Below are 14,843 nucleotides of genomic sequence, written 5' to 3' on the forward strand. Positions count from 1 at the left end.
CTTTAAGTGGATTTTCTTCACGTCGGAATGGTGCAATTGCTAATTAGTAATTACACATTTGAAAATGTGGTACGTATCAACCAGTGTTCATCACTGTCGATATAACACAATCAATGACGGCATTAATTTTTAGTTTAAGTTTTCTGGCAACAGCAGATTTTTTTAGGGCTGTAAAGGTGATAGTTATACACGCACGTAAAAGCACATTCACATGTGTGACTTGATTTACGTTTCACCTCGGAGGCGCCATGCCCACCTTGTGCGTCATGCCCACAAGCACAGAGCATCTGAACAGCACAGTGGTTCACACGATCATGGAGGCTTGAAGTGATAACCGCAATTAAACAAGATGTCGAGCCGGGTAAGCCGGTTGATGTTCATAATAGTGTTGCGACTCGGGGTTCGAAGACGTGGGATCCTCTTTTCTTGTGTAGGAGTGAGTGAACATGAGGCTGGGTACGATATTCAGGACGTTTGACAAACACGTATATATTTACATATGTGCAAGAAAATGCGAAGTAATACAGAGAAGTTGATTAAGTGGTAGTCGCCGATCACTCCCGCCGTCAGTTGCTCCTTTTATGCCTTGCGTGATCGTTCTTCAGCCACTTCTCCCAATCCGGTGTCAGGAGACCGAGGACATCAGGTCCCACCAATCCGGAGGTAGGTTGCCCTTTCCATAAAAGGGAAACTTGGTCAGACACGCACGCACATCCTGGATACAAACAGAGAAAGGAGGGGAACGTACGTACGCTGACTCCGATCGTATTCTGACAGGTGACGGCCCTGTCATCGCACGGACCGCGTCTCCCGCTTGGACACGCCAATTTGTGCAGCTGACAGGTGACAGCCGTATTATTGCTAATTCCTCAAACCTCTCCTGAATGAGGTATTACCGCGCTAGTCATAAAGCATCAGTGTCGAGAGCCATTTCGGTGTCGCGGGGTGAACAGCCGATCACAACAATAGACAGAACTCGTACCAGTAAACGTGCAAAAATGGAGAACGGGAAAGGGCAGAGAGGACAGCTTTTCTCAGTTTTCTTTTTGTCTGTGCGTGTTAGTGCGCTTCGAGATCTCCTTATTATGATCAACAGCACGTGGTTGAACAAGGAATATCTGAAGCTGTAGCCAAAGTTTCGACAAAGGCAATTACTTTCGTACTGACGAAGGCAAGTCCTCTTGTCGAAACGTTGGCTGCAGCTTCAGGCATTTCCTTGTTCGAGCACTGTTGATCAGAACTGGGCGCTTGTGTGCATGCGTGTCATCAGTGCATTCGAGTTTGAAATGAGTACGCACTGCTTGGTAGAGTCCCCGCTGCGCACAAAAGACGTCGCGGCGTCTTTGTTCGTTGGCCTCGGGCCCGGCCACTTGCTTCAGGCATTCGGTATTCCTGTGGTCGTTCAGTCTGGCAACCTCGTTTGCAGAAAGATATAGAAGCACGCATACAATGTCAACGCGGTTATCTTTCTGTGACATTGAAGGGAGTATGCTTAGAAGTTTTAGAAGTTTAAAATCAGCTCGTACACACTGGAAGTGTGAGCAGTATATTCACGAATCACACTATATTTTGTTTTGTTTCTTTTCCTTTTGCACTCATGCGACATTTAGTTTTCAGCTTCGAAATCTTAATCGCGCTTCAAATAAAAAATAATGATTTGTATTTCTTTAAGGGACACAAAATAGAGATCTTATCTGAGCTTTATTAGTAAACCGCCCTTCCGCAAAACTACAATGTAACAGTTAAAGTGAGAAGACACTGGGTAAACCAGAAAAGATGTAAAAACGAAAGACGCCGCCACCTTGAAGTTCCTGCACCAGCTTGCCTTTACGTCATGAATCTTGATGGCCTTTCCTCGGGCCTATTTTTGGTTTTTATCGAGGAAGCTGGACTACACTGCATTCTAAAATAATCCATGACTTACGTCTGGAAGTTTCAAGAACTTTCGCTGGCCCAGATACGGCTCAAATACGGCTCAATAAGCCAGGCTCAAATACGGAGCCTACATTAAAATCCGTGATATGACAGACTGACGTCCCGCTGCTGCGGTTGTAGTTGGATAATCAAAAATTAGAACTTCACGTTCGTTTTATTATTTATTAATCGCTGCGTCTGCCAATTTACTTAGAATTTTCACGGAGCATTTCTTTAATCTCAAAAATTTAGTGCTTCACTTTAGTGTCCATTTAAGAAGAAGCTTTAGCTCGAGTGCTCCTATCTAAATACATGTAAAAGGAGAATTCGTTTTTCTCGGCAACCACTGCACCAAATTTGACGAGGTTTGTTGCATTTAAAAGAAAAACTTAAAATCTAGTGACTGTTGGTTTCGAATTTTTGAGTTAAGTCGTAAATTTTTATTAAAAATTGGCAAAAATCGAAAATTTTCAAAAAACGAAACTATGAAGTTTACAACTCTGTAACTCAACCACTAAAAATGATAACACAATTCTGTGAATTGCATCTAGTAGTACATCCAAAGCGGACAAAATTGATATGTTACACATGAATATAAAAAAAATTTAATTATAGGGAAATACAACTTTTGCAAAACCGTTGTAACCAACGTAACAAATTCATGTAAGATGTAAAATGACATACTGAATTTGTCCGCTTTGAATGATCTAATGGATGCCGTTTACAGAACCGCGATATCACTTCTTGATGCAGAGCTATGAATTTGTAAACTTTGTGCTTCTATTTTTTTCGAACAGTCAAATATTTGAAAATTGATTTAAGAAAATTCAAGCCCTAAATCGAAATTCCGCTTCCAACAGTCACTAGAATTTAACTTTCTCTTTCAAATGCAACAAATTTCATCAATATCGGTGCAGGGGTTATCTCATAAAAACGTGTTTGCGTTTTACATGTATTTGAATAGGCCGCGTCGGAGTTGGGCCCGAGCTAAAGCTTCCTCGTAAGAGACACCGATGTTTCGGGTTGCAAGCACATGTACATGACAGTAAACGCGAGACTAAGCATGTCAGTAAGGACATAACAACGTAATAAAGTCACAGGCCAAATTCCCGCATGTCATGATGCAACTGATTTTTGGCAGCGTTCCACTGAGGATAGCATAAACCATTTACAATGAAAACAAAGTTTTATTTAAAATGGACGCAGAATAAATGTTTCAATCACTGTGGGACATTTTCTTATAAATTTCGGATCCATTCTTTAAGCACCATATCTATAACAATAGGACTCGTACGATTGATTTTCGTGACCGCCGCCACAAACAGAATATAGAAAAAAACTGATAGATAAAAAATAAAAAAGCAACTCTGGTTCAATAACTTAAAGTAGTGCATTTTAAAAGACTGGTGTACAGGTGACGCGGAAAGTAAACAGGGCATGCGAGCGGTGGCCATACTACATACCGACGTGTTACCGGCGGCACCGCGTACTACACAGCGTACGAAAAATAAACTTGCGGTGACCGTGCGATACCATTTTGACTCCAGCCTCACGGACGGCTGAGTAGAAGAAGTCGTTCTTCTAATGGTTAATGCTAGCGGAACTTTCTCGCGCTTCCAGGAACCATTTATCGGTAGCAAGCAGCTCTTCCCAGGAGCGTTTGCCTTCTGCACGTCACTGCCTGAGTTTTGTTTGGCACGCACGAGGTATGCGAAGATCACTCTTCTCGACAGTCAACGGTCACCGTTGTCTCAGCGTCACTGGGAACATCATGGTGATCGTGACATGGTTCGGTGGCTTCTAAGCGCGATAGGCCCCCCTTCTCCTGTTATATGCGGTATTAACATTATTTAGGTACAAAATAACTGGAAGAAAATGCTTGAAAACGCAGGCGCTATAACATAACGCTATTCAAAACAGTTTCTATTTCGTTTCTGCTATCAGCCCTCCACAATTAGTCAAACATTCTTTGGGCCACCCTCAACTTCGCCTGTCAGTCACGCGACGTAAGGACAACTACGAAAACTCCCCATGTGATATAACGTGCACACACTGATTACGCAGAACCAGACCAAACACAAGAAAAATATATATTCTCGATCTGCCCTTTTTTGCCATTAGTCCTCCGCTATTGGTCAATAGTTTTTGGGCTGCACCCATTTCGCCAGTCTGCCACAGGACGTCAAAAAACTGCGAAAACTCACCACGTCAAATTGAAGTGTACGCATTAAAGGTGCATTAATATACCGAACAAGACCACATTTTTTCGGAGTAGCCGAAGACTGCTTCATTCCGAAATGAATATGAGATGTCTGCCTACTGATCATTCGGACACTGGCTATACTCGGAGCTGGCGGGAACCATGAATTTATTTGCATATAATAAACATTTTCCCGTGACAGCATAACGTTGTCAAGCCCTTTCTGTACGTTTACGACATTGCGCTACCAACTCTTTTTCGCTGAGGATCTGTCTTAGAGGCATTTGTAACCTTCCTTTGCACGCAGTCGCGATTTTCGACCCGACATTGCAAGCTAAGCAAGTTGCAGCGGACCAATGGCAGACGCCGGCAACACCCTCCTCATTCGGTTATCTATCTTCAGTGCGCGGGCTCGGCCCCACCTTTACCCTCGTCACTGCTGCGTGCTCCTTGTCTCTTCTCAGTCAGGTAGATCAGAGAAACGTATCAAAATCGGCAACGCTATTCATTTAGAAGACATGCAGAAGCGACCGCCTGTAAACTAGGAGAGCGCTTGATTGGTTGGTTCAAACAATGCTGCGGGTAACCGCCCGATGCTTGCGTCGGCGGTTATGTAAATGTAATGTAAGAAGTTTGGATTAAAAAACAGGTTGCGATATTTTAACGTTAAAGGGCCCACATTTGTTCTTGAAAAACAAAAGCTCGGGCAGCGACCCCTGCCGCACCTGCAGGGATCAATCGCTTCTGGCAGGCCGCCGATGAATGGTTGCAGTGAGTGAAAATAGCTCCCTTCGGGTCGACCACTGAAATAAATGCTCCTTCTCTTGAGCCGTGGTTGAGGCAGGGGTCAAAAGCAGTCAGTGCAGATTTCGTTGGCGCATGCTCTGTGGTACTTGATGCCGCCGCTAGCGCACGGAGATGTAGTTCGGCTGGTTAAGGCTCACTCACACTATAGGCCAACACGACACCGATTTCGGTCTGCCGACTGTCGGCGACAGGGTTTTTGTTTTTTGTTTTTTGCTTCCTGTCGGCGCCTCTGTCACACTGTACCGACGCCGAGCTCTCCACCGACCGTCAGCAGATTGTCGGCGTCGGTACGGTGGCATAGAGGCGCCGACACGAAGGAAAAAAACGCTGTCGCCGACAGTCGGCAGAACGAAATCGGTGTCGTGTTGGCCTATAGTGTGAGTGAGCCTTTAGGCCACCACTCAGCGTTCTCCGCGTTTACCTCCATGGGCACCTATACCAGGATAATTCTCATATTTAGTGTAGCGATTTCAGCCTGTTGGTACCACGTGTTCAGATTTGCACAGCGCAACTTAAGACGAAGACGAGACACCACACATTGACGTGTTTCGATACGCAATGTGAAAGGTATCTTTAGTTTTCCCCTCGCCAACTTCGGAATATTGCAGAAGCTTTATGTTTGTATTGCTTAATCATATATTACACAGTGACCGAGTTCATGCGCATTGGCTTTGCCCTTTCGATCCAGTGTCGTGCCATCTATATAGCTATTGCTGGGGTAACGTGATAACGCCAGCCAGGGAGTGGTGATAGAGCGTATAAGTGCCGCCTGCTGTTGGTCACCCAGTGTGTCGCCGCGTAGGCGGTTATCTGGTGCGGCCGGTGACGTCACACCGGCCTTGTATATTTGAGTTGCTCAGCGGAGAATAAAGGCCGATTCCTTGTCAGGATGTTCGGTGTCTCGGTTACTTCAATAGCTACGAGGAAGCTGCTTGCGAGATGTATGCTCATGAACTTGTGCTTCGAGTACAAGTTCTGTGATACTTGGCTTTCTGGCCCGTTTCAGCGCACGGCGTTAGCGTTGTGGCATGGGATACAACCTCACACCAGATATGTTGACCACAGGGGCCTGAGTGGTGTTCCGTGTCACTGCAACTGAAAGCCGTAAATATGTCACACGTGGTTTCACTACGTATCTCTCTGTCATTCGTTCAAACGTATTTCGACATAGACCAAAGAAGACCAAGTCCACAAAGGATTTAGAGGTGTGCAGCACAAGTAAATTCATTACTAAATTTGGATTGTCATAGTATAGACCTGTGAAAGAACGAAGAGCTCGCTGTTTCGTCTGAGAACAGAGAGGCTGCATACCGAAAACCAGACCTGAGCTATGGAACAGAACTGTAGGTGGAGACGCCCGTCGCATTTTGCAATTAGTTGCCTATGGCACACCGTATTTACACGAATTTAGGCCGGCTTCGGTTATTTGCCTCACCTCGCCCCCCCCCCCCTCTTTTTAAGAACGTCACAAAATTAAGAAAATAAGTACGTTCCTCGAATGCTAGGTGACCTTGATAAAAGTAAGCGACAATGACCACAAAAAACAAATTACATTTATTACCAATATCCAGCGCCAGCCGCGCACTTGCCCCGGCGCACTGTAGATGAAGTTCCGCTCAACTCGGATCCATTATACCAGTGCCTCACCGAAAGCTAATTTAAAAAAAAAATAATGACTGTAGCCGACCAAGTTATTTATGCTATTTATTTCTTGACATACACGCTATGACATGAATAAAGGGAAAATCAGACATCCACCCGTTCGTAGCAATTGCTACAAAGGAAACCCTTACGGGTTCCTCGAAAGAAAGGCCTCATAGTTGAAGAAAAGTTTGTCCTGGTCCGGGGATCACATGACGTGCACGTGATCTCCTTGATGATATGACACGTCATTCATATTATGTATGCATCTATGTCATATCCCCCCCCCCATGCCTATTTTGATTTACACCTGCATGAACAAACGACCACGATAAAATGGCGTATACCGGTAAAGGGAGCTGTTACAGCTGAAACAATCTGTGGCTGCCGACAGCAATGAATATACAGTGCTATATCTTAGCGCTCACGGTAGCGGTGTGCCATTTTCCAAGCTGCGACGACTTTTAACGAAATCCTCGAATCTAAGCTGACCCAGGAGTTTTGTAAATAATTAAAAAAATCTATTCACCTAGATTCGGATAAATGCTGTAATCTGTTTGTGGCAATTAAGGATTAACCGAGTGTAGGTAATCGTAGTTAAAAAGAAGGGTTATACATAAAAGCCGGTCACAATTCAACGTTGTAACACTTGTAAGGCTTTGACACAGAACTATAAATAAGTGTAAATATATCTCATGGAGCAAGCAGTAAATGCGGGTTGTCTCACCATGGCGTCATTGCCACCGCAGTTTGCACGCCAAGAAAATTGAGAAACTCAAAATTCGGTGGCAGAACTGCGATTGCCTCCGCCAATTACCTCGTCATTTGCTGCCAAACGGATGCTGAGAGAGTTCACCAAGGGCGATATATACCACACTCGGTTAGAACAATTACTTCTGTTCGCCCTGTTAGGATGACACCAGGCTCACCAGCCTTATTGAGCGTTAAACTACATCACAAAAAGGGCTAACTGGTCAGCGAAAGGGTTAAGTTTTGAGGGTTCTAAAGAGATGTCATCGACTCGGCGCTCATGACTGACTCCACCGAATGGTGCGTAGACCATATTTTCATAACTTGCAAGTGTGCTTCTCTGCGCGCCACATTTTCCCAACTACTGGCGGCAGCAGTCACTGTTCAAATAGAGACGAAGTCGAAAGACGAACTTCAGCGCATGCTGGGATTTGTGTAATACGCATGCTCTCATCACGAGAGCCAGGAGCGCATTTTCAGTGAAAAAATACAAGCAAGCTGTTCTTCTTGTGCACGTTGTTCGCAAAAATTACAACGCCACCATTAGCTGGGCAAACTGCCTCGCGAGAGAGCTGGTCTCTATATAACGCTTCGCAGCTATCTGACGGCTCTGTTGAGAAACACCCTGAACTAATGCAGATGAGCGACGACGGCCCGGGAGGAGAAAGGCAAGTTTCTTTATTGCCAAGAACGACTTGTTCTTAACAGACAACGCTATGACGTCACAGGGCCATGCGCAATCTTTAATCGCACCATAGAGTTGGATATCACAAGACGTCACACACAAAGATTGCGCTACGACACACCCCTCAATTATAGCGTCACTGAATACCCACTTTAGGTGGCCGGTTACCAAATTGCAGGTTGTAAGCTGCTATTTCAGTCAACCGTTGGGTCTGTGCTCTACCGATGGACTTGAGTAAGAACGTCATGTTGGGTCGAGGTGCGCCTTAGCCTATTAGTATGCCAGGTGTTGACGTAAAAAAAGAACACACACAAAAGGGCCGTCAACGCCCATTTTGAAATTCAACTACCAGTTCTCAGCGATGGAATAGACAGCGACGGCGCCTGGCACTGCTGTGTATACAATAATAAATAATAATTACTTTTCATTCTAAAGCAAGCTTAAACATAGCTAGCAGCTGCTGTAAAGTTTTTTCTCAAGAAAGAAGAGGAATTTGCAAAATATTATGTCATGAAACATAAGACTTATTACAGACGTAATTGTGGCAGGTGTTTGTGCAAAAAAAAATGGAGGGAAAAAGTATATTGGCCTAGCTATATTTTCTCTGCTATAATGAGTGATCTTTCATACATGCGAGAATATTAAATAGAAAGATAGTAGTCCACCTGAAAGTGGTCCGAAGTTGGAAGGTGAAGGACACGGGTTAAACAGAAAGAGTTTCAGATAAAAAAATTGTCCAAATCCTGCACCATCGCCGGCTCCATCGAACCCAGCACTATTGCCATTTCGTAGCAGTCGCTTTATGAGATGAGCTAACCAGTACGCTTTGCACGAAATAAGGCGAGAACTTGTTTAGTGGTAAACATACAAGAGCCGGGACATTGAATAAGCGAGAAAACTCTGCGGAAATCCGCAAGGTGCACCTCCTCTCGGATTTCAGAATTTATTTGCTCATTGAGATATGGAAAGGGCTCAGAAAGTCCATTTTCTACCAGTATCTATATGTAGGTTATATAGAACGTTTTTTTTTCGTTTTTTTTCGTTTTTTTTCACCTTTTTCTTTTTTAAGCACGCACAATAAAGGACACTCTGTGCCATCACTCACCGATTGCGGAAACGTTTCTTCGCATTTCTGAGTAGTGTTCCTCAGCTTATCATTCACATTTGGGGGGAGGTCTCAAATGCGAAACGCCTTCCTAGTAGTTGCTCATATTAGGCATTCTTTGCACACACGACGTATAGTACAAATTCAAAATTATTTATTTTTATTTATTTCGTACTGGCAGCCTGTTCTAGAAGCCCTAGGCAGGGGGGAATATACATAAAGGGTTTAACAACCTAATAACATGTGAAACACAAGAAAAAAAGAAGAAAAGGTGGAAACAAGCAAAGCGTCATCTTGTTACAATGTAAAAAAGACGAAACAACAATAAAAGGATGAAAAAAAGGAAGATATCAAAGAATTCTGCAATACAGCACATGTTTACACAATGGCTTATACACAAAAAATAAGGGTGCCCTTAAAATGTTATGATCTATATCACATAGTATATGGAATAGGACAGAGATCGTGGGAAACGCTTCGGGTCATATATTAATGAGAGCGTGCACAAAGGACGATAAGGTTGAGTTTTGAAGAACGTTTTCAGGCAGGGCGTTCCAGTCATGTATGGTTCGGAGGAAAAACGACTGCTTAAATAAAGTGGTATGGTGCGAATACTCCTCTAACCTGAATGAATGTGATGAACGCGTTGGGCGCCGGTCACAAGGGGTAATGTACAATTTTTTTATCTAGCTTTACATGCTCCCGATGAATTAAATATAACATTTTGAGCCTCTCGCGATACCGTCTTACCTCTAGGGTTTGCAGGTTCGCCTCCTGTAAAAGAGCGCTAACTGATGTATGACGGCGGTAGGAATTAAAAATAAACCTGACTGATTTCCGCTGTATCATTTCAATAATATTTATGCTTGCTTGAGTGTAAGAGTCCCAGACAGGAGTAGCGTACTCTAACAATGGTCTGATGAAAGTCTTGTGTGCTAATAATTTTATACTACTTGTAGATTTAGCCAAGGTCCTCCTCAGGTATCCGAGCTTCCTCATGGCTTTTTTTTTAAATGTGAGCTACGTGGCTATTCCACATAAGGTCCGACGTAATTACTAAACCGAGGTATTTATATTCTGTAACAGAGGGTAAGTTATGTCCATTATTGCTGTATACAAAGGGTAACGGCTTCTTTTTGTGTGTAATAATGATTGATACTGTTTTTCTTAGGTTAATGCTCATTTACCACTATAAGTACCATGTCGCTATTGCTGATAAAGATGAATTTAGGATCGTCTGATCTGCCTCGCTGTGAATTTTATGATAAAGTACGCAGTCATCTGCAAACAGCCGAATTTTAACTGGTATATTATTCACTATATCATTGATAAAAACTAGCAAGAACAGAGGGCCCAAGACTGATCCCTGTGGGACTCCAGATTGCACATCGGATAAGTCTGATTTCGCATCATCAACAACGGCTGTCTGTCGCCTGCCCGCAGGATACGCCTCAATCCAGTGAAGTAGTTGGTCGTTTTTGAGAATAGGTTTTAACTTTGATAACTTTTGGTGGGACAGACGGTCGAAGGCTCTCTCAAAATCTAAGAATACCATGTCAATTTGGCCTTGACCGTCTAGTGCTGCCGCGATTTCATGCACTGTTTCTAATAGTTGTGTTACGGTGGATTTACCACGACTGAAGCCGTGTTGTCGCGCGTCACAGAGGCCATTAATTTCTATGAAGACTGAGATGTGCTCAAATATTATGTGTTCTATCACTTTTTATGAAGTACAAAGTAGGGAGATAGGACGGTAAGATTGGAGCAATGAACGGTCGCCTGATTTAGGGATGAGAGTTATTTTTGCATGTTTCCAATCACGTGGGATTTCTGCACATAGAAGTGATTTATTATAAATAACGCAAAAATATTTGGTGCACCATTCGGCGTATCTCACCAAAAAAGCATTAGGTATTTCGTCGACGCCTGGCGACTTCTTTATATCAAGATCAAGAAGCAAGGACAGTACACCTGCTTCGTTTACGTCGAGATCACCGATGGATGGAATATCATTTAAAACAGCTATATGCGGTGTCTTTCCATCATCGTTCGTGAACACAGAGCAAAAGTACTTGTTAAGCGCATTTGCAATTTTCAGTTTATCTGTTAGTATGAAACCATCCACACAAATATCTGACACGTGGGTTGTTTTCGGCAATAAGTGCCGCCAGAACTTATCCGGGGATGACAGAAGAAAGTTTTTTAAAACTACATTTTGATAATAGTGTTTAGCTTTCGAAATACCAGTTTTAAGCTATAGAAGCAGGTTGGTTAGCTTTTCAACGTTAGCCTTTGAGGGTCGTGCTTTATGTTGCTTTCTTACTTGCTTTAGTTTTCGCCTAAGTCGTACGAGGTCTCTTGTCATCCACGGATTCGTTTCACATACAACTTTCCGCTTTTTGGGCACAAAAGTGTCGATACAGTTGTGAACAAGATCTTTAAAGAAACACCATAAATTGTCGACGGACACAACTTGAGATTCTGAAAGAGATGCAAATTCGGAAAATTTATTGTCTAAGGCATCAAGTATGTCGACATAACTAGCGCGCGAGAAGTCAGGAATCGAATACTGGTTTTTAAAGGGTTTTAATCTGAAATTTAGCTCTAGTGTGAGACATATCATTCTATGATCTGAAATTCCCGGGAATATGTCGACAATCGGATTACAATTGAGGACTTGGTCGTTTACAAGAAAGAGATCTAATGTGTTTTGCGCGCGAGTCGGTTGTTTTACCAGTTGAGCTAAAGCATGAAAAAGAACGCTGCCAGTTAAAGGCTCAGCTGCTGCACAAAGGGCATCAGGGAAATCAGTTGACCAGTCCACTGACGGGACGTTAAAATGATCAGCATGCAAAACATTCTTGCAATGTATGCCGGTTGTACACAAAAATTCATTCAGAACATCGAAGAATACGTCGCTGTGTGGTGGGCGGTAAAAACCACCAATTATAATATGGAAGTCGTCCAAAAAACACTTTTGCGATGACACATTCAGTGCCGGCAATATCAGGTAACCTTTGTACTTGCAAACAGTGTTGAAACAACAAAGCGACTCCGCCTCCACGGGAATCTCAATCTTTCCTGTATATTTTGTACCCTGGTGGTGCTATCTCGAAGTCCAGGATACCAAAGTGCAACCAAGTTTCAGTTATTATCATTACATGTGGCTTATGCGCCACTGTAATGCTTTGCAAGTGGGAAAGTTTGTTTACGATGCTGCGATCGTTTAGATTAAGGCAACGGAAGCTTTTCTGAGTGCCCGAAGAAGTTCACTGTTTTTTCCTAGGTTTTTTGGTGCGTGCTAAAACGGGAATTCTTTTCATTTCAGAAGCGTCCCAGGTATACATTTCTCCGTTTATAACAATTTTATCATGCACAAGCCTCACTTTTTCGCCGCCTTTTCTGATATTTGCCATGCTTTCCCATAGATGCCTTCTTATTTGCCTAGTTTCTGCAGAAAAGTCTTCTGCAATCGAGATTTCTTTTCCTTTTAGCTTAGAGCAGTTTCTGAGTACTTTAATCTTTTCACGGTGGTCAATTAGTTTGAGCACAACTGGCCTATTTTTGTTTCGCTTCGTTTGTCCGATTCAGTGAATTCTTTCGACTGTTGATACCTTTACACGGAGCATCTTCTCAAATATTTCGGAAACCACAGAATTTGTTAGCGATTGAAACATTTCATCAAGACGTTTCAGTAAACCGAACACGAGAAGGTTATTACGCCGGCTCCTGTCCTCGAGGTCGATCAATTTACTTTGCATGGTATTTATGGTTGTCTCAAGGCTAGAAATCATGGCCGTAAGTTCTGTAAATGTTACTGTGGAATGTTCGACCTTGTATTCGATAGTGTCAAGTCTTGCTTGCATGGATTTTTTTACCATGAACTTATGACCATTTGCCGCAACAGCTCCTCTGTGCTCCGGCCCGGGGTTCGATACTATGTCACCGCATAGAATCCCGATTCTATGTCAGTTCGATTCTATGTCACCGCAATAGTTCGGAAAAGTAATGTGCAGTAAAGCTGTGCATCATTCCTTTAGGCGAGTCTATAATAATGGAAAGTAGAGGACTAGAGAGCCTTCTTTTTGTTATTTTAATTTATCTTGAAATTATTTTGATTTTGCAGGAACGTTGTTTAAAGACAAACACGTTGTTTCTAAGGGCGCAATCGTCCTTCATTGTCAGTTAACAAGTTGGCTACGAGAACACAAAGCACTTCACATGTTACTGAATGGAGAGAGTGGAATCGGAATGCTTGAATATGGTGTGTCATTGCTACCTTCGTGACACGACTCGCATTCTTGATCACACCGCCTTCAAATCTGACCACGATACACACGTACGAGCACGTATCCCTCACAAAACTACGTAAAGTTCCTTCTAGGATGTTGAGTTCTTTCCTTGTGATACATCGGTTTCTCAAAAATAGTGTACATTTAATCTATAATACCTAGAAGCTCTACACGGAGGGTCGGTCTCCAACCGTGACTCAATTGGCCAACTTTACGCTTTACGAGCACTCTCGACGTGCTAGCCCGATTGTTGACTCTGAGTAAAACAAAAGAAGGAGCTATGCTAGAGCTTGAAAGCTGGAGTACTGGTTAATCGTACTGAAGCAAGGGGGAAAAAACGAATCGAAAGATGGATCCTGTGTAGCGCCGTACCTTTTCGTCCCTCGCTAAAATTTTTACATGGCTTTGAAGGAACGACACTAATCGAGGTGCTTCAAACTTACCGCAGATGACATCCAGCGCAGTACGCTCTGGCGGCACACTTGCACCGAGAGCGAGTGTTTTGGCCGGTGGGTCGAGGGACAGCAGCAGGATGACGACCATCGCATCACCGGACGGCTGCCATCGAGAAGACGACATGTCTATGTCTCCTTTTCGTTCCAGATGAACTGTGCTGGAACGCTCTCCGCAGCTCGTCTGACACCGCTGCACGTGCAAAAGTCGGGATACGAGGAAAGCGCACCCGTCGTGCGGTGCCGTAACTTATACGAGCGCCCGCCTCAAAAGGAAGGGCAAAGATCACTAGGCTTCTGTGTGAACAGCTGCAGCGCTCGCGCGCGCAGTGGTTGAGTGATTTGTATATGGCGCAACGCGAGCCCACCATTGCGCTTGGCACTGCGGCAACTCTCTCTTTCGCGCGCGCGCGCGCGCGCGCACACACACACACACACACACACACACACACACACACACACACACACACACACACACACACACACACACACACACACACACCCTCGATCCGCGTCGCACACGGACACTGGAGTAAGTGGGACGACCCGCGTCCGCAAACACTTACTTTCTCCGCAGCCAGCTGATCGACTAGCTGTCTACTGGAGCCGCTCGCCGAAGTTATCATGCTCGATTCTTCTTCTTTTTGGTGGAACAAAGCGAAAACACAACCGTGTTCCGTCAGAAAGTGCGGTGATCTCGAGTACAGAATTGCAAGCTGTCCCTGAAAAGAAGACCGACGGTGCAGCACAGTGTTTCCTGTAGAACTGCTTACGCTTGTACAACAGCGCCGCTTTAGGAAATGTGCGAACCGAGAGCTTCGTCAACAGTTTCTGCTCTATATCTGCATGCTATGGTAACGCCTTCAGAGGAAGCTCGCCCTATAGTTCTCACGCCATATTATATAGCCATCTTCACCCGGGCGCTTCGTGTCCCTCCGGCAATGCTGCGAGCTTTCGGTTCATGAAGAATTTCATGCAGCGTTGAGATTTGCTACAT

General features: G+C 43.9%; 1 protein-coding gene across 3 annotated transcripts in view; it reads right to left on the reverse strand.

Moving 5' to 3' along the window:
- The window catches only part of LOC139056314 (uncharacterized), a 37,727-nt gene extending 23,195 nt beyond the window's left edge, over positions 1 to 14,532 (reverse strand). The window contains exons 1-2 of one of the 3 annotated variants that reach the window (XM_070534471.1): positions 14,413 to 14,532; positions 13,838 to 14,039 (exon numbers count right to left, since the gene is read on the reverse strand). In XM_070534471.1, coding sequence (XP_070390572.1) covers positions 13,838 to 14,039; positions 14,413 to 14,472 — 262 coding nt within the window. In that variant the 5' untranslated portion in view covers positions 14,473 to 14,532. Of the gene's footprint in view, positions 1 to 554; positions 716 to 1,298; positions 1,418 to 13,837; positions 14,040 to 14,412 lie in introns of those variants that run through there. The other 2 variants (XR_011512282.1, XR_011512281.1) reach the window with 2 other exon arrangements.
- Positions 14,533 to 14,843: the final 311 nt, after the last annotated feature.

Source organism: Dermacentor albipictus, chromosome 2 (assembly GCF_038994185.2).
Source record: "Dermacentor albipictus isolate Rhodes 1998 colony chromosome 2, USDA_Dalb.pri_finalv2, whole genome shotgun sequence".
Classification (NCBI taxonomy): Eukaryota; Metazoa; Arthropoda; class Arachnida; order Ixodida; family Ixodidae; genus Dermacentor; species Dermacentor albipictus.